Genomic DNA, 20600 nt, shown 5'->3' with positions numbered 1-20600 from the left:
GATCCTCAGAGAGTTCTTTGCCATGAGGTGCCATGTTGAACTTCCAGTGACCAGTATGAGGGAGTGTGAGAGCGATGACACCAAATTTAACACACCTGCTCCCCATTCACACCTGAGACCTTGTAACACTAACGAATCACATGACACCGGGGAGGGAAAATGGCTAATTGGGCCCAATTTGGACATTTTCACTTAGGGGTGTACTCACTTTTGTTGCCAGCGGTTTAGACATTAATGGCTGTGTGTTGAGTTATTTTGAGGGGACAGCAAATGTATACTGTTATACAAGCTGTACACTCACTACTTTACATTGTAGCAAAGTGTCATTTCTTAAGTGTTGTCACATTAAAATATATACTCAAATATTTACAAAAATGTGAGGGGTGTACTCACTTTTGTGAGATACTGTATATATATATTTCCTACTGCTCGACTAAAACAATCTTTGTCGACCAACAGCCTATCTACCAAACAATCGACCAGTCGACGAATTGGGATCAGCCCTAGTTGTTTTTAACAACTGTTACAGGTAGACATTTTTCCCTGTAAAGACAGATGGAGATGAGGCCTGTTGTAGAGCTGAATAGCTTTCTAACAGCAGCTACACTGAAGGGCAGGCAGGCACCAGGCAGACACTTAATGGTTGCTTCTCTACCTCTGCAGTGTTCCCCTTGGGAAATGCCTTCTCTCTCTCTCTCTCTCTCTCTCTCTCTCTCTCTCTCTCTCTCTCTCTCTCTCTCTCTCTCTCTCTCTCTCTCTCTCTCTCTCTCTCTCTCCCTCCCTCCTCCCATTCTCTAGTCATGTTGATGTGTTCTTAGTGAGTAGAGAGGGTGACTGCAAAGAGGCCATAATGCGTTGTTACTGCCAGTCAGTCGTCCTGGCGTCCGTCCAGCGGCGTGACCGTATGCTTTAATAATGCAGGACTGTTGATTACTCTGAATGATTGATGATGGAGAGGTCTCAGTGATAACACACGTAGCGGAACGCAACACTACACATAGTATCACTCTCTCTATGCTCTCGTCCTCTTTTAAACACTTTCTACCACGCTCTCTCTATCTTTAGTCTGGTCTCATCCTGCCAGTGAACTGTTGTGTTTGTGTGTAACGGTCTAAAACGATGGCTACTGTACACACATCCATACATGGCACAGGAGCTGGATAGGAAAAGAATAGATACAGACTCTCACTCTGCCTCTCTGTCTTTGGTTTGGTGTCATCCTGCCAGTAAACTGTTGTGTGCTTGTTGTAATGGTTTAGAATGATGGAAAGAATAGCCTATTTGTGCACATCCAAGCATTTTACAGGCCAAACATTTTACAGGCCAAACATTTTACAGGCCAAACATTTTACAGGCCAAACATATTACAGGCCAAACATTTTACAGGCCAAACATTTTACAGACCAAACATTTTACAGGCCAAACATATTACAGGCCAAACATTTTACAAACCAAACATTTTACAGGCCAAACATTGGACAGGAGCTAGGGCAATAGAAGTGCTGATACAGATGTAATGTCGTCTCTCTGTTTGCTTACTGGGAGCAGGAGACAGTGAGTTTACATTATAGTCTTTCTATAGTCTGTCATAGACTATATCCTATGGTGAGCTGACCTCACCTATTTATTGTAATAGTCTTTCAGACATACTCAGACTATATCCTATGTGGAATCATGTTTTGTGAGACAGACAGACAAGGTCTCTCTGTTATTGTAGCAATATGTGTTTTTCATAGATGAGATATTCTGGCATATTAATCATGACGCATTATCATTCTCCTGATGTCGCTCATTATGGAGAAGCAGAGACTGACACAGACATCCTAAATGGCACCCTATTCCCTACATAGTGCACTAGTTTTGACTCGAGCCTTAAGGGCCCTGATCAAAAGTAGTGCACTATATATGGAAAACACTGGAGGTTGGTGGCACCTTAATTGGGGAGAACAGGCTCGTGGTAATGGCTGGAGCGGAATCTGTGGAATGGTATCAAATACATCAAACACATGGTTTCCAGGTGTTTGATGCCATTCCATCTGCTCCGTTCCGTCCGGTATTATGAGTCGTTCTCCCCTCAGCAGCCTCCACTGATGGAAAAGGCTGCCATTTGGGACGAAACATTGCCTTGTGCTAAATGTCCCCTGATCCACCGCAAACAAATGACAACAATTAACACATCCTAAATCAGCACTCCTACTCTGAGACACTTTATGGGCCCAGGTGTGTGTTTGTCACCCAGATGGATGTTGGCAGAGACCCTGTACCCTCTGGGACGTGGTGTGCGGTCACTGACAGGAGTGTGCATGTGCGTGCGTCAGCCCCTTCACACCAGAGCGAGCAGCACAATCACTCAGGCTGAAGGGGAGTGGAAGTGACTGGTAGCGTTTCAGGAGATGAGCATCGCTTTGAGGCCTGGTCGACCCACGCTCAGAGAAAGGGCCACAACTCGCCCTCTTTTCTCCTCTGTCTCTAAGGACCTCATATTTCCTCCAGTGTGATGATGTGGTAGTGTAACAGATTAGTGGTAATGAAGACGTAATTATCATAATAATATAATTAAGCAATAAGGCCTGAGGAGGTGTGGTATATGGCCAATATACCACTGCTAAGGGCTGATCTTAGTGCCTGGATACAGCCCTTAGCCGTGGTATATTGGCAATATACCACAAACCCCCGAGGTGCCTTATTGCTATTATAAACTGGTAACCAACGCAATTGGATCAGTAAATAACATTTTGGGGTCATCCCCGTGATATACGGTCTGATATACCATAGCTTTCAGCCAATCAGCATTCAGGGCTGGAACCACCCGGTTTATAATAATATATATGCCATTTAATGTATAAACAACAGTAGTAGCCTGCTATATATTGTCTACTCTTAAACTCAGTGGGTCAACAGACCAGTAAACTGTGCATATCCACCAAAGCTATTCACTGGCCTGGATGAGAATATAATCTTTATTACTTCGAATCAAATCCAATTTTATTGGTCACATACACATATTTAGGAGATGTTATTGCATGTGTAGCGAAATGTTTGGGTTCCTAGCTCCAACAGTGCAGTAGTATCTTAACAATTCACAACAATACACAAATCTAAAAGTAAAATAATGGAATTAAGAAATATATAAATGTTAGGACAAGCAATGTCGGAGTGGCATTGACTAAAATACAGTAGAATAGAATACAGTATATACAGTTAAAGTCGGAAGTTTACATACACTTAGGTTGGAGTCATTAAAACTCGTTTTTCAACCACTCCACACATTTCTTGTTAACAAACTATAGTTTTGGCAAGTCGGTTAGGACATCTTCAGAAAATGATTTTTTTTCTGAAGTCTTGGCTGATTTCTTTTGATTTTCCCATGATGTCAGGCAAAGAGGCACTGAGTTTGAAGGTAGGCCTTGAAATACATCCACAGGTACACCTCCAATTGACTCAAATGATGTCAGTTAGCCTATCAGAAGCTTCTAAAGCCATGACATCATTTTCTGGAATTTTCCAAGCTGTTTAAAGGCATAGTCAACTTAGAGTATGTAAACTTCTGACCCACTGGAATTGTGATACAGTGAATTATACGTGAAATAATCTGTCTGTAAACAATTGTTGGAAAAATTACTTGTGTCATGCACAAAGTAGATGTCCTAACCGACTTGCCAAAACTATAGTTTGTTAACAAGAAATGTGTGGAGTGGTTGAAAAACAAGTTTTAATGACTCCAACCTAAGTGTATGTAAACTTCCGACTTCAACTGTATACTACTGTAATTGTCTTAACTACTCAGTAACAAAACGTGATTCCCCAAAAATAGCTCGTAAGTATTGAGCTCAGTGTGGTAACTAACCAGGGTGTGTGTTGGTGTGTCTCCAGGTGTTCAACACCTACTGTAACGAGGACTATGACAGGAGGAATGAGGAGGTGGACCCGGTGGCCTCGTCAGCAGAGTACGAGCTGGAGAAGAGGGTGGAGAAACTGGAGCTGTTCCCTGTAGAGCTGGAGAAAGGTAGGAAGACCTGGGGCCGATCCCAAATAGACCCATATAAGCATATCCAAATAACCCTATCCCATATGCACTAGCCATTCACTCCCTATCCCCTATGCACTAGCCCTTCACTCCCTATCCCCTATGCACTAGCCCTTCACTCCCTATCCCCTATGCACTAGCCTTTCACTCCCTATCCCCTATGCACTAGCCCTTCACTCCCTATCCCCTATGCACTAGCCCTTCACTCCCTATCCCCTATGCACTAGCCCTTCACTCCCTATCCCCTATGCACTAGCCCTTCACTCCCCTATCCCCTATGCACTAGCCCTTCACTCCCTATCCCCTATGCACTAGCCCTTCACTCCCTATCCCCTATGCACTAGCCCTTCACTCCCTATCCCCTATGCACTAGCCCTTCACTCCCTATCCCCTATGCACTAGCCCTTCACTCCCTATCCCCTATGCACTAGGCCTTCACTCCCTATCCCCTATGCACTAGCCCTTCACTCCCTATCCCCTATGCACTAGCCCTTCACTCCCTATCCCCATGCACTAGCCCTTCACTCCCCTATCCCCTATGCACTAGCCCTTCACTCCCTATCCCCTATGCACTAGCCCTTCACTCCCTATCCCCTATGCACTATCCATTCACTCCCTATCCCCTATGCACTAGCCCTTCACTCCCTATCCCCTATGCACTAGCCCTTCACTCCCTATCCCCTATGCACTAGCCCTTCACTCCCTATCCCCTATGCACTATCCCTTCACTCCCTATCCCCTATGCACTAGCCCTTCACTCCCTACCCTCTATGCACTTCATGTAGGTATAGGAAATATGGTTAGCTTTGTGGACATTCGTATAACACATTGCTTATACCTGTCCAGTTCTTTCTGTTTTACACAAATGCATAGTGGGTAGTGCTAGGGGTCAATTTGGAGTTAGGCATAAAACGTTGCCCTGATAAAACAGAAGAGGAAATACAATGCGATATTTAGGGTTAGGGTTAGCTAGTGTCTGCAGGATCCTCTCTTTAGTAACCATTTTTACCTCTTCCTATGATGAGGGTTAGGGTTAGGGTTAGCTAGTGTCTGCAGGGTTAGGGTTAGCTAGTGTCTGCAGGGTTAGGGTTAGCTAGTGTCTGCAGGGTTAGGGTTAGCTAGTGTCTGCAGGGTTAGGGTTAGCTAGTGTCTGCAGGGTTAGGGTTAGCTAGTGTCTGCAGGGTTAGGGTTAGCTAGTGTCTGCAGGGTTAGGGTTAGCTAGTGTCTGCAGGGTTAGATTTAGCTAGTGTCTGCAGGGTTAGATTTAGCTAGTGTCTGCAGGGTTAGGGTTAGCTAGTGTCTGCAGGGTTAGATTTAGCTAGTGTCTGCAGGGTTAGGGTTAGCTAGTGTCTGCAGGGTTAGGGTTAGCTAGTGTCTGCAGGGTTAGGGTTAGCTAGTGTCTGCAGGGTTAGATTTAGCTAGTGTCTGCAGCGTTAGGGTTAGCTAGTGTCTGCAGCGTTAGGGTTAGCTAGTGTCTGCAGGGTTAGGGTTAGCTAGTGTCTGCAGGGTTAGATTTAGCTAGTGTCTGCAGGGTTAGGGTTAGCTAGTGTCTGCAGGGTTAGGGTTAGCTAGTGTCTGCAGGGTTAGGGTTAGCTAGTGTCTGCAGGGTTAGATTTAGCTAGTGTCTGCAGGGTTAGATTTAGCTAGTGTCTGCAGGGTTAGATTTAGCTAGTGTCTGCAGGGTTAGATTTAGCTAGTGTCTGCAGGGTTAGGGTTAGCTAGTGTCTGCAGGGTTAGGGTTAGGGTTAGCTAGTGTCTGCAGGGTTAGATTTAGCTAGTGTCTGCAGGGTTAGATTTAGCTAGTGTTTGCAGGGTTAGGGTTAGCTAGTGTCTGCAGGGTTAGATTTAGCTAGTTTCTGCAGGGTTAGGGTTAGCTAGTGTCTGCAGGGTTAGGGTTAGCTAGTGTCTGCAGGGTTAGGGTTAGCTAGTGTCTGCAGGGTTAGGGTTAGGGTTAGGGTTAGCTAGTGTCTGCAGGGTTAGATTTAGCTAGTGTCTGCAGGGTTAGATTTAGCTAGTGTCTGCAGGGTTAGATTTAGCTAGTGTCTGCAGGGTTAGGGTTAGCTATTGTCTGCAGGGTTAGGGTTAGCTAGTGTCTGCAGGGTTAGGGTTAGCTAGTGTCTGCAGGGCTAGATTTAGCTAGTGTCTGCAGGGTTAGATTTAGCTAGTGTCTGCAGGGTTAGATTTAGCTAGTGTCTGCAGGGTTAGGGTTAGCTAGTGTCTGCAGGGTTAGATTTAGCTAGTGTCTGCAGGGTTAGGGTTAGCTAGTGTCTGCAGCGTTAGGGTTAGGGTGAGCTAGTGTCTGCAGGGTTAGATTTAGCTAGTGTCTGCAGGGTTAGGGTTAGCTAGTGTCTGCAGCGTTAGGGTTAGGGTGAGCTAGTGTCTGCAGGGTTAGATTTAGCTAGTGTCTGCAGGGTTAGATTTAGCTAGTGTCTGCAGGGTTAGGGTTAGCTAGTGTCTGCAGGGTTAGATTTAGCTAGTGTCTGCAGGGTTATATTTAGCTAGTGTCTGCAGGGTTAGGGTTAGCTAGTGTCTGCAGGGTTAGATTTAGCTAGTGTCTGCAGGGTTAGATTTAGCTAGTGTCTGCAGGGTTAGATTTAGCTAGTGTCTGCAGGGTTAGATTTAGCTAGTGTCTGCAGGGTTAGATTTAGCTAGTGTCTGCAGGGTTAGGGTTAGCTAGTGTCTGCAGGGTTAGGGTTAGCTAGTGTCTGCAGGGTTAGGGTTAGCTAGTGTCTGCAGGGTTAGATTTAGCTAGTGTCTGCAGGGTTAGATTTAGCTAGTGTCTGCAGGGTTAGATTTAGCTAGTGTCTGCAGGGTTAGGGTTAGCTAGTGTCTGCAGGGTTAGGGTTAGCTAGTGTCTGCAGGGTTAGATTTAGCTAGTGTCTGCAGGGTTAGGGTTAGCTAGTGTCTGCAGGGTTAGGGTTAGCTAGTGTCTGCAGGGTTAGATTTAGCTAGTGTCTGCAGGGTTAGGGTTAGCTAGTGTCTGCAGGGTTAGGGTTAGGGTTAGCTAGTGTATGCAGGGTTAGATTTAGCTAGTGTCTGCAGGGTTAGATTTAGCTAGTGTTTGCAGGGTTAGGGTTAGCTAGTGTCTGCAGGGTTAGATTTAGCTAGTTTCTGCAGGGTTAGGGTTAGCTAGTGTCTGCAGGGTTAGGGTTAGCTAGTGTCTGCAGGGTTAGGGTTAGCTAGTGTCTGCAGGGTTAGGGTTAGGGTTAGGGTTAGCTAGTGTCTGCAGGGTTAGATTTAGCTAGTGTCTGCAGGGTTAGATTTAGCTAGTGTCTGCAGGGTTAGATTTAGCTAGTGTCTGCAGGGTTAGGGTTAGCTAGTGTCTGCAGGGTTAGATTTAGCTATTGTCTGCAGGGTTAGATTTAGCTAGTGTCTGCAGGGTTAGATTTAGCTAGTGTCTGCAGGGTTAGGGTTAGCTAGTGTCTGCAGGGTTAGGGTTAGCTAGTGTCTGCAGGGTTAGATTTAGCTAGTGTCTGCAGGGTTAGGGTTAGCTAGTGTCTGCAGGGTTAGGGTTAGCTAGTGTCTGCAGGGTTAGATTTAGCTAGTGTCTGCAGGGTTAGGGTTAGCTAGTGTCTGCAGGGTTAGGGTTAGCTAGTGTCTGCAGGGTTAGATTTAGCTAGTGTCTGCAGGGTTAGATTTAGCTAGTGTCTGCATGGTTAGGGTTAGCTAGTGTCTGCAGGGTTAGGGTTAGCTAGTGTCTGCAGGGTTAGGGTTAGCTAGTGTCTGCAGGGTTAGGGTTAGCTAGTGTCTGCAGGGTTAGGGTTAGCTAGTGTCTGCAGGGTATGCAAGCAAGCACACAAACACACGGCATGCCCCCCCACACACACACACATACATACACAGACACTTGCCATTCTATTACTCCTGTCTCCTCTCTGCCCAGATGAAGATGGCCTTGGTATTAGCATCATAGGGATGGGAGTGGGTGCAGACGCCGGTCTGGAGAAACTGGGCATCTTTGTCAAGACTGTCATTGAGGGCGGGGCGGCTGAGAGAGATGACAGGTAAGAGCTTTCTGCTTCCTGAGTAGGTGCCAACTCAATCCCTACACACACACACACACACACACACACACACACACACACACACAGACACACACAAGTGCACACACAGACACACACACTCCAGTCCCCATGGCCAGAGAGATTTAGCAGCAGGAGTCTGGGATTACAGCCAGGAGAGAGACATGGTCTGAAACTGAAGGAACGGCTCTGGCATGTTATCACACTCTGCAGCTACAGCTGTGTGTGTGTGTGTGTGTGTGTGTGTGTGTGTATGTGTGTGTCCGTGCATTTATGCTGCTGTGTGAAACCTTCTAGGCCAGATACAGTCGTACTCAGATCAGAGCTCCACAGCAGGCTACCAGTGTATTACCTCATACTCCCCATCTGACTGACTCACATTCCCACCAACAAGATTATTAAAGCTTTTAGAGCCTGACACATTGGGATATATAGGTGGCGTGTTAGTGAGTTCAAACCACACAGGAACATGTTGGAGGTGTTAATATGGGTTAGGGTTAGGTGTTAATATGGGTTAGGGTTAGGTGTTAATATGGGTTAGGGTTAAATATAATAATATGCCATTTAGCAGACGCTTTTATCCAAAGCTACTTACAGTCATGCGTGCATGACTGTAAGTATGGGTCCCGGGGATCGAACCCATACACCTTGGCGTTACAAGCGCCGTGCTCTACCAGCTGAGCTACAGAGGACCACGGTTAGGTGTTAATATGGGTTAGGGTTAGGTGTTAATATGGGTTAGGGTTAGGTGTTAATATGGGTTAGGAGTTAGGTGTTAATATGGGTTAGGGTTTGGTGTTAATATGGGTTAGGTGTTAATATGGGTTAGGTGTTAGGTGTTAATATGGGTTAGGGTTAGGTGTTAATATGGGTTAGGTGTTAATATGGGTTAGGGTTAGGTGTTAATATGGGTTAGGGTTAGATGTTAATATGGTAGAGAGCCATATCAGAGGGGATGTACTGTATAGTATAATACAGAGCTCTGGTTTAATAGACACCCACGGACATACACACACAAAAACACACAGCCAGGGAGCGAGATCCCCTGAATCCTCTCTGCATCATCTAACGCTGAGCCTCCCAGTCCCACACCTTGCTAAAATCTGAGGGCGGATCTCTCTTGGCGAGAGATTTAACGTGAGACTGAGATAGAGGCCTAGCTGGCTGCCCTCAGGTGTGCTGTTGTGGGTGGGAAGCTGGGAAGCACTCGGTGCCCAAAATACAATTTCCTTTCCATCATTAGGTCCCTGCCTGACTGTCAGCTGGTTATGAGTGGTGCTTAATTAGTCAGGGTGTGCATTCCAAATGCACCTTAATTCCTACATAGTGCACTACTTTTGACCAGGGCCCATAGAGTAGAGTGCCAGTACATGAATCGATACTGTTGGTTCTCCTTTACATCTGTATGAATGTTTCACGACCCCTTGATCAATAAAATGTATTCAAAATAGCTAGTCATCAAAACTCTTTAGTCCATTGGCTCTCAAAGTTGTCCGTCAAACCCTGTATCTCCACCAAGGCTCTTGAAGTGAAGCCAGGGTTGCCATGTCAGCGGTTTTCCTGCAAATTACTTTGAAAACGATGTCGCGGGTATTGGTTGCGGGTTTTTGGGCTACTTCTAAGTTGCACCGAGGCCGCCGTGGCATTTCTCTTAAAAAATATATTTCACTGTGGCCTGCTGCTGCTGACTATCAGGCAGTGAGGCAGGCTGTTGCTGAGTAAGTGGTGGTGGGGAGCGCTGGAAGGGTGTCTGTTGAGGGAGCACCGCAGCATGCAGCTTAGTCCACTATTGGCTGAGTCACGTGAGTGAGAGGAGACAGAGCAGCACACGTGCACACCCTGACAACTTTTTACCAGTTGTAGGTTGGCTATTTAACTTGTCGTTATGCGCGAGTGAAAATTTGAATTGAAAGTTATGGAACTCCCTCGCGTGCTTCTGTTATGGGGAAAAGTCCTCAATGAAACTGACATTAAATGTGGAGAATGATACATTTGAATCTGTTGGCCATCAAGTAGCATATTAATGTATATGCCATTATAGGCTACCATTTGATACAATAAATATGTTGAAATGGCGATATCACTGGAGTCATTGCAAATCAATTTGTGCCACTTGTGTAGCCTACCTAATCAATAGCCTATAACTTCAGTGTATTGTTGTTGTGAGTCTGTACATAGTCAAAGCTTTCCTTAATTTTGGGTCAGTCACAGTGGTCAGATATTCTGCTACTATGTACTCCCTGTTTAGGGCCAAATAACATTCCAGTTTGCTCCGTTTTTTTGTTAAGTCATTCTCTTTTTGTTTTCTCATGATTTGGTTAGGTCTAATTGTGTTGCTGTCCTGGGGCTCTGTGGGGTCTGTGTGATGTGGTGATTTGAAGGAGTCAGGCGCAGGAGGGTAAATCACAGAATAACAAGATTTTTTCCAGAATACAGAGTTACGCAATAAAGAGTCAAAACACTCCAGTGCGCAAAACAGAGCCAATGGACTAAAGAGTTTTGATGACAAGCTCAATGCACAATTTCTGAACACAGTTTCAAAACCAGATTATGAAATCCCCTGACTTCGATTACATATTTTCTATGCAACCCTTACTATTCTAATCACTCTGCATTGTGCCACACCAGTAAATAGTTACTACTGCACAGTGGATCCTGAAGGTATTTTCTGATTTGATTGAACAGATAGAGAGAGGATGACTGTGGGGAATGATAGAGAGAGAGGATGACTGTGGGGAACGATAGAGAGAGAGGATGACTGTGGGGAACGATAGAGAGAGAGAGGATGACTGTGGGGAACGATAGAGAGAGAGAGGATGACTGTGTGGAACGATAGAGAGAGAGAGGATGACTGTGGGGAACAATAGAGAGAGAGAGGATGACTGTGGGGAACGATAGAGAGAGAGAGGATGACTGTGTGGAACGATAGAGAGAGAGAGGATGACTGTGGGGAACGATAGAGAGAGGATGACTGTGGGGAACGATAGAGAGAGAGGATGACTGTGGGGAACGATAGAGAGAGAGGATGACTGTGGGGAACGATAGAGAGAGAGGATAACAGTGGGGAACGATAGAGAGAGGATAACTGTGGGGAACGATGGAGAGAGAGGATGACTGGGATACGATAGAGAGAGAGGATGACTGTGGGGAACGATAGAGAGAGAGGATGACTGTGGGGAACTATAGAGAGAGGATGACTGTGGGGAACGATAGAGAGAGAGGATGACTGTGGGAAACTATAGAGAGAGAGGATGACTGTGGGGAATGATAGAGAGAGAGGATGACTGTGGGGAACGATAGAGAGAGAGGATGACTGTGGGGAACGATAGTGAGAGAGGATGACTGTGGGGAACGATAGAGAGAGGATGACTGTGGGGAACGATAGTGAGAGAGGATGACTGTGGGGAACGATAGAGAGAGAGAGGATGACTGTGGGGAACTATAGAGGGAGAGGATGACTGTGGAACTATAGAGAGAGGATGATTGTGGGGAACGTTAGAGAGAGCGGATGACTGTGGGGAATGATAGAGAGAGAGGATGACTGTGGGGAACGATAGAGAGAGAGGATGACTGTGGGGAACTATAGAGAGAGAGGATGACTGTGGGGAACTATAGAGAGAGGATAACTGTGGGGAACGACAGAGAGAGATTGTGTCAAAGAGCAATAGACCAGATCTATGCCAATACCGCAGATGTGTACTGGAGAATGAAGCATTACTGCTAGACCAGCCATGCCACTGCCCATTAACCTGTATGTAACCTGTGTGTGACCTCAGTGTGTTGTGTTGTAGGATCAAGGTGAACGACCAGATCGTGGAGGTGGACGGCACCAGTCTGGTGGGGGTGACCCAGAGCTTTGCTGCCTCTGTCCTGAGGAACACCCAGGGAGTGGTCAGGTAAAATCAACAGCGATTTCTTTATACAGATGAGTCCAAGGTACCACAAAGTCTCTCTCTCTCTCTCTCTCTCTCTCTCTCTCTCTCTCTCTCTCTCTCTCTCTCTCTCTCTCTCTCTCTCTCTCTCTCTCTCTCTCTCTCTCTCTCTCTCTCTCTCTCTCTCTCTCTCTCTCTCTCTCTCTCTCTCTCTCTCTCTCTCTCTCTCTCTCCCTCTCTCTCTCTCTCTCTCTCTCTCTCTCTCTCTATCTCTCTCTCCCCCCACTCTCTACCTCCCAGTCTCTTTCTATTGCCCTCTCTCAATTCAATTCAAAGGGCTTTATTGGCATGGGAAACGCGTTTTACATTGCCAAAGCAGGTGGAATACACAATAAACAAAAAGGGAAATAAACAAGGGAATTAAATACAAATTGCACCTAGAATTGGTGTTGCAAAAAAGGTCCAGTAGCCAGGACAACAAATACAAATTCTATCTAGACACCGTTGCCCTACAGCACACAAAGAACTATACCTACCTCGGCCTAAACATCAACACCACAGGTAACTTCCACAAGGCTGTGAGCGATCTAAGAGACAAGGCAAGAAGGGCCTTCTAGGCCATCAAAAGGAACATAAGATTTGACATCCCAATTAGGATCTGGCAAAAAAGACTTGCATCAGTTATAAAACCCATTGCCCTCTGTGGTTGTGAGGTCTGGGGTCCACTCACCAACCAATAATTCACTAAATGGGGCAAACATCAAATTGAGACAGAATTCTGCAAAAACATCCTCTGTGTACAACGTAAAACACAAAAGAATGCTTGCAGAACAGAATTAGGACGATTCCCGCTAATTATGAAAATCCAGAAAAGACCACATAAATTCTACAACCAACTAAAAATAAGTTATTCTCAAACCTTCCATAACAAAGCCCTCACCAACAGAGAGGTGAACCTGGAGATGTCCCCTCAGCCCGCGGATGCAAACACAAACAGACTGTCACGACTTCCTCCGAGGCTGCCTCCTCTCCTTGTTCGGGCAGGCTTCGGCGTTCGTCGTCACCGGCCTTCTAGCCACTGCCGCTCCTCATCTCATCATTCCATTTATTTTGTCTTGTTTATTACACACACCTGGTTCATATCCCATCATCAGTACCTGTATAAGTGTTCCCTCTGCCCCCTTGTCTTTGTGTGTGATTGTATATTGTGAGATTAGTGAAGTTCGGTGGAGCTCCTTGTATTTTGTATCACCGGGTTATTTTCCCCGTTTGCCTTCCTGGTTTCAGTGCGCCTGTTTTGCCACTGGAGTGTTTTGACTCTTTATTGCGTAACTCTGTATTCTGGAAAAAATCTTGTTATTCTGTGATTTACCCTCCTGCGCCTGACTCCTTCAAATCACCACATCACACAGACCCCACAGAGCCCCAGGACAGCAACACAATTAGACCTAACCAAATCATGAGAAAACAAAAAGAGAATGACTTAACAAAAAAACGGAGCAAACTGGAATGTTATTTGGCCCTAAACAGGGAGTACATAGTAGCAGAATATCTGACCACTGTGACTGACCCAAAATTAAGGAAAGCTTTGACTATGTACAGACTCAGTGAGGCCGCTATCGGCAGACCTGGCTCTCAAGAGAAGACAGGCTATGTGCACACTGCCCACAAAATGAGGTGGAAACTAAGCTGCACTTCCTTACCTCCTGCCAAATGTATGACCATATTAGAGACACATATTTCCCTCAGATTACACATACACACAAAGAATTTGAAAACAAATAAAACATTGATAAACTCCCATATCTATTAGGTGAAATACCACAGTGTGCCACCACAGCAGCAAGGTTTGTGACCTGTTGCCACAAGAAAAGGGAAACCAGTGGAGCACAAACACCATTGTAAATACAACCAAATATTTATCTGTTTATTTATTTTCCCTTTCATACTTCAACTATTTCCACATTGTTACAATACTGTACATAGTCAATAATATACCATTTGAAATGTCTTTATTCTTTTAAAACAGTATATATTTTTTTACATATTATCTTGTAGTTCATTCAATGTAATTGGAGAATCCAGTGGGTTCTGGTAGTCTTTAATAGCTGACTCTAAGATTTTTAATTGATCATGTATATGTTTTTGCTGTTTGTTCTTTGTTATATAGCCAAAAAGATTGGAGAAGTGGTTTATCCATAATCTCCATTTTGGATAGATAGCTCTTCATGTTGTTTGTTCAGTGTGTTCCAATTTTCCCAGAAGTGGTTAGATTCAATGGAATCTTCAATTACATTGAGCAGATTTCTGACGTGCTGTTCTTTATTTTTTCGTAGTGTATTTCTGTACTGTTTTAGTGTTTCACCACAGTGAAGGCGTATGTTTAGGTTTTCTGGGTCTCTGTGTTTTTGGATGGATAGGTTCCTTAATTCCTTTCTTAGGTTTTTGCATTCTTCATTAAACCATTTGTCATTGTTGTTAATTTTTTTAAGTTGTCTGGTTGAAATGTTTGATTTGATTTGATAGAGAAGCTGAGAGGTCAAATATACTATTTAGGCTTTCTACTGCCAAGTTTACACCTTTGCTATTGCAGTGAAACGTTTTGTCCAGGAAGTTGTCTAAAAGGGATTGAATTTGTTGTTGGCTAATTGTTTTCTGGTAGGTTTCTACACTACTTTCCTTCCATCTATAGCATGTCTTAATAGTATGCAGTTTGTTCGGCATTGATACCTCATAGGCTGTGATTTTGCTGTGATCTGATAGGGCTGTCAGTGGGCTGACTGTGAACGCTGTGAGAGACTCTGGGTTGAGGTTGGTGATAAAGTAGTCTACAGTACTGCTGCCAAGAGATGAGCTGTAGGTGTACCAACCGTAGGAGTCCACTCGAAGCCTACCATTGACTATGTACAGACCCAGCGTGCGACAGAGCTGCAGGAGTTGTGACCCGTTTTTGTTGGTTGTTGGTGTCAGGTTCTTGTCCAGTTCTGGCATTTAGGTCACCACAGACTACTACATGTCCCTGGGCCTGGAAATTGTTGATCTAGTGGGGGGATATACAGTGCATTCAGAAAGTATTCAGACCCCTTCCCTTTTTCCACATTTTGCTACATTACAGCCTTATTCTAAAATGGATTAAATAAAAATCCTCATCAATCTATACACAATACCCTATAATGACAAAGCGAAAACAGGTTTTTAGAAATGTTTGCAAATGTATTAAAAATAAACCTTATTTACATAAGTATTCAGACCCTTTGCTATGAGACTCGAAATTGAGCTCAGGTGCGTCCTGTTTCCATAAATCATCCTTGAGATGTTTCTACAACTTGTTTGGAGTCCAGCTGTGGTAAATTCAATTGATTGGACATGGTTTGGAAGGGCACACACCTGTCTATATAAGGTCCCACAGTTGACAGTGCATGTCAGAGCAAAAACCAAGCCATGAGGTCGAAGAAATTGTCCGTAGAGCTCCGAGGTACAGATCTGGGGAAGGGTACCAAAAAAGTTCCCCAAAAACACTGTGGCCTCCATCATTCTTAAATGGAAGAAGTTTGGAACCACTAAGACTCTTCCTAGAGCTGGCCGCCCAGCCAAACTGAACAATCGGGGGAGAAGGCCCTTAATCAGAGCTCCAGAGTTCCTCTGTGGAGATGGGAGAACCTTCCAGAAGGACAACCATCTCTGCAGCACTCCACCAATCAGGCCTTTATGGTAGAGTGGCCAGACGGAAGCCACTCCTCAGGCACCTAAAGGACTCTCAGACCATGAGAAACAAGATTCTCTGGTCTGATGAAACCAAGATTGAACTCTTTGGCCTGAATGCCAAGCGTCACGTCTGGAGGAAACCTGGCACCATCCCTACGGTGAAGCATGGTGGTAGCAGCATCATGCTGTGGGGGTGTTTTTCAGTGGTAGGGACTGGGAGACTAGTCAGGATCGAGGGAAAGATGAACGGAGCAAAGTACAGAGAGATCCTTGATGAAAACCTGTTCCAGAGCACTCAGGACCTCAGACTGGGGCGAAGGTTCACCTTCCAACAGGACAACGACCCTAAACACACAGCCAAGACAACGCAGGAGTTGCTTCGGGACAAGTCTCTGAATGTCCTTGAGTGGCCCAGCCAGAGCCCGGACTTGAACCCGATCTAACATCTCTGGAGAGACCTGAAAATAGCTGTGCAGCGACGCTCCCATCCAACCTGACAGACCTTAAGAGGATCTGCAGAGGATGGGGCTTGGTTGGGTGTAGTTTGGGGGGTGCAGGAGGGGCATAGGCCTGATCCGGGGGGGCCTATTTAGGATGTGGCCAGGGTTAGTTTGGGGGGGGGGGTTCGACTGGTTGGGGTGGGTGTGAAGGTGTGGCTGATGATGCTGTGGTCTGGGTGTATGTCCTCTGGGTGCAGGTCCGGGAGGGAAGTCTTGCAGGTCTTGGAGGGAGTCTTGCAGGTCTGGGCGGGATGCTCATCGCTCTGTTGCTCCTGTGTGAGGTGCTAGGGCTGCGGTTGAGTGCGATGTCTTTCAGGGTCCTGGAAAAGGTGGGTCTTGTAGAGGTGTACCTGGGGTGGGGTGATGGGCCAGGTAAATATTGGGTTTTGAGTGAGGCACAGTCATGGGAAATGCTTGCATCCATCTCTCGCTCTCGCTCTTTCTCTGGTCTGTTTAGTTAAAACTGCTTTGTTAGAGGAGCATAACTGTCACGATCGTCGTTAAGAGAGGAGGACCAAGGCGCAGCGTGATGAACGAACATGTTTATTTATCATTAGCGATAAACACGGACAGTAAACAAAAACAACAAACGACTCGTAACGTCCTAGGTAACATAGACCAACACGGAACAAGAACCCACAAACACAAAGGGAAAAACAGACAGTTTAAATATGGCTCCCAATCAGAGACAACCAGCCAAAAGCTGACACTCGTTGCCTCTGATTGGGAGTCACTCAGGCCAACATAGAAATAAACAAACTAGAACTCCCAACATAGAAATACACCACATAGAAAGAACACACCCTGGCTCAACATATGAGTCCCAGAGCCAGGGTGTTACAGTACCCCCCCCTAAAGGCGCGGACTGCGACCGCGCCTCAACTAGAGCAAAACAGGGGAGGGCTGGGTGGGCATTCCTCCTCGGCGGCGGTTCTGGCTCCGGCCTTGCCCACCACCCTCCAATAAACCCCCCATAGCGCCCCTGGTCCGGTCTGGCCCCGCTGGCTGGAGCTGAACTGGACGTAGCAGGAGCGGTTAGCTTCAGCTCCGTAGTGGAACAGTTGACCGGTACCTTACCAGGCACCGGTGACCCAGGCACGGGTTGTGCTGGACTGACGACGCGCACCCCTGGCTTGGTGCGTGGAGCCGGAACGGGCCGGACCGGGCTGACGACTCGCACCCCTGGCTTGGTGCGTGGAGTAGGAACGGGCCGAACCGGGCTGACGATGCGCAACCCTGGCTTGGTGCGTGGAGTAGGAACGGGCCGGACCGGGCTGACGATCGCACCCCTGGCTTGGTGCGTGAGTAGGAACGGGCCGGACCGGGCTGGCGACGCACACCGTAGGCTTGGTGCGAGGAGCAGGGACAGGCCGGACCGGGCTGGCGACGCACACCGTAGGCTTGGTGCGTGGAGCAGGGACAGGCCGGACCGGGCTGGCGACGCACACCGTAGGCTTGGTGCGAGGAGCAGGGACAGGCCGGACCGGGCTGGCGACGCACACCGTAGGGATTGGTGCGAGGAGCAGGGACAGGCCGGACCGGGCTGGCGACGCACACCGTAGGCTTGGTGCGTGGAGCAGGGACAGGCCGGACCGGGCTGGCGACGCACACCGTAGGCTTGGTGCGAGGAGCAGGGACAGGCCGGACCGGGCTGGCGACGCACACCGTAGGCTTGGTGCGAGGAGCAGGGACAGGCCGGACCGGGCTGGCGACGCACACCGTAGGCTTGGTGCGAGGAGCAGGGACAGGCCGGACCGGGCTGGCGACGCACACCGTAGGCTTGGTGCGTGGAGCAGGGACAGGCCGGGCCGGGCTGTGGAGACGGATAGGAGACCTGGAGTGAAGAGCTGCCACAACCCGTCCTGGCTGAATGCCTACCTTCACACACTCTGTGTGAGGCATCAGCACAGGACGTACAGGACTGTGTACCCGTACTGGCATAACAGCACGTGACACTGGCGCAGGATATCCGGGACCGAGGAGAGGCACTGGAGGCCACGAGCGCTGAGCCGGCACACTCCGTCCTGGCTGCATGCCCACCTCCGCACAACACGTGCGGGGTGCTCGCACAGGACGTACCGGACTATGCCGGACCACTCGTGGCACAGTACGCAGCTCCGCATACCCCGGAACCTGACCAGTCTCATGCTGCCATGCCTGAGTACGGGAGTTGGCTCTGCTCTCCATCCAGGCTCCGCCAACCTGCCTTCTGGCCCCCCAAACCCGGTGGCCTCCTCTCCAATCGCCCTGTGGCAGCCTCCTGCTGCCCAGCCGCCCATGCCGTGTGCCCCCCCAAAAAATTTTTTGGGGGTTGCCTCTCGTCCGTCCGACGATGACACTGCTGACGCCGCTGCTCCTCTCTCGCCAGGGCCTTAATCCTAGCCCATGGCCCTTTGCCCCCGAGCATGTCCTCCCAGGACCACGATTTGCCCACCTGGGCCATCGCCAACCTCTCCATCTCCTTTCCCGGCGCTTCCTCCCATGTCCAGTCTGCCTGCTCCTGGACACGCTGCTTGGTCCTTGTATGGTGGGTTCTTCTGTCACGATCGTCGTTAAGAGAGGAGGACCAAGGCGCAGCGTGATGAACGAACATGTTTATTTATCATTAGCGATAAACACGGACAGTAAACAAAAACAACAAACGACTCGTAACGTCCTAGGTAACATAGACCAACACGGAACAAGAACCCACAAACACAAAGGGAAAAACAGACAGTTTAAATATGGCTCCCAATCAGAGACAACCAGCCAAAAGCTGACACTCGTTGCCTCTGATTGGGAGTCACTCAGGCCAACATAGAAATAAACAAACTAGAACTCCCAACATAGAAATACACCACATAGAAAGAACACACCCTGGCTCAACATATAGAGTCCCAGAGCCAGGGTGTTACAATAACTCAGTGTACAGCTACAGTAGTCTGTCATATAGTCGTTATTTCTGCACATAAAAAATAATGCATGTGTCCACTTTACAGTGATTCTGTATCTTAGCAGTCTCTTACATAATGTTTTCTCTTTAGCTCTGAGCTCACTGAGAAAGTGGTGTTTATATTCAGTTGTGCCTATTAGAGGAAAGGGGGCCATTTTGTCTCCAAACTTGACCCAATTTACTGGATGTTTTCAAACTGCAAACCACCAAAACTGCTACACGAACATAGCCTGCATGTGAAAAAAGTTTTGGCAGACCCCCATTCATGCATGCATTAACATAATGTAAATACCTTGGACATATGGCTGGGAAGAATGTATCATTGTGAGAGAGTAGCAGTGGACAGCAGGCCTCCGCTCCACAGAGCAGAGCAGTCCTCTCCCAAACAATAGAGGAGCACAGCATGGAAGAGAAGTGCTTTATTTATAACCCCCCCTGTGTCTCTCTCTCTCTCTGTCTCTCTCTGTCTCTCTACCTCCAAGTCTCTTTATATTGCTCTCTCTTTCTCTCTCCTCTCTGGTGATGTAAAGGTGTCAGCATGCTTCAGTTAGGCTGGCGGCTAGCCGAAGTCGGCTAGGCGAATCGAATGAGTGTGCTCACATACACCCTTAAAAGACCTTCGCTTGAAAAATGAGAAAAAAGTGGCAATAGTACTGTTTGGCCATTCTGAGATGCCATAGCCTCAAAATAGTTAGAATTCATCTAAGATAACTCAAGAAATCTGTCATTAATTTTGACGTTTTGGTCTAATCTAACGAAGATGTTTGGTGCAGTATTTCTCAATGAAAAAAAGTGCATGAAAACAAGTCGTCTCTCGTTGAATGACAGCAAAGACTTTATTGAAGAATCCCTACAGTTGACCAATCACGGACGAAGGGGTGTAGACTTCGGCTCCCGAACTTTGGCTGGCCTCAAGAAAACAATGTGTGTGCCCGAACAGCCGAAAAAAGCCAGAAGTCCAAAACGAACAAAAAACGTCACAAAATGGTGTCATAATAATAATAATAAATGCACAAACTCTCCGAACTGTTTCGTCTGGGAAGCATGCAGACACATTTAGATCTCTCTCTCTCCCTCTCTCTTTCAGTCCTCTCTCTCTCCCTCTCTCTTTCAGTCCTCTCTCCCTCCCTCTCTCTTTCAGTCCTCTCTCTCCCTCTCTCTTTCAGTCCTCTCTCCCTCCCTCTCTCTTTCAGTCCTCTCTCTCTCCCTCTCTCTTTCAGTCCTCTCTCCCTCCCTCTCTCTTTCAGTCCCCTCTCTCTCCCTCTCTCTTTCAGTCCTCTCTCCCTCCCTCTCTTGCTCTTTCTGTACTCTCTCTCACATAGTGTTAAGTTTTTCCCTCTCTCCCCCTCGGTTGGTTTACTCTCCTCTGTATTATATCTCTCTGTCATCCCATCTCAGACGAGGTGACCAGGGTTAGACGGCACTTTTATTGCTGTTAATCACACAGAGGTTAGCCAGCGAGTAACCTCCCATCTAAAGAGCACTATTAGTATTGTAAATATTACATATGGAATTCAATAGATTCCATTCTGCCACTGTAAT

General features: G+C 47.0%; 1 protein-coding gene across 1 annotated transcript in view; it reads left to right on the top strand.

The window, feature by feature from the left end:
• The window catches only part of ppp1r9a (protein phosphatase 1, regulatory subunit 9A), a 93480-nt gene that overhangs the window by 31567 nt on the left and 41313 nt on the right, over positions 1 to 20600 (top strand). The window contains exons 3-5 of the mRNA XM_045226415.1: positions 3874 to 4006; positions 7911 to 8031; positions 11841 to 11945. Coding sequence (XP_045082350.1) covers positions 3874 to 4006; positions 7911 to 8031; positions 11841 to 11945 — 359 coding nt within the window. The remainder of the gene's footprint in view (positions 1 to 3873; positions 4007 to 7910; positions 8032 to 11840; positions 11946 to 20600) is intronic.

The sequence above is a fragment of the Coregonus clupeaformis genome, chromosome 17 (genome assembly GCF_020615455.1).
Source record: "Coregonus clupeaformis isolate EN_2021a chromosome 17, ASM2061545v1, whole genome shotgun sequence".
NCBI lineage: Eukaryota > Metazoa > Chordata > Actinopteri > Salmoniformes > Salmonidae > Coregonus > Coregonus clupeaformis.
The sequence above is the reverse complement of the archived record's forward strand: the minus strand, read 5'-3'. Positions and strand labels throughout refer to the sequence as shown.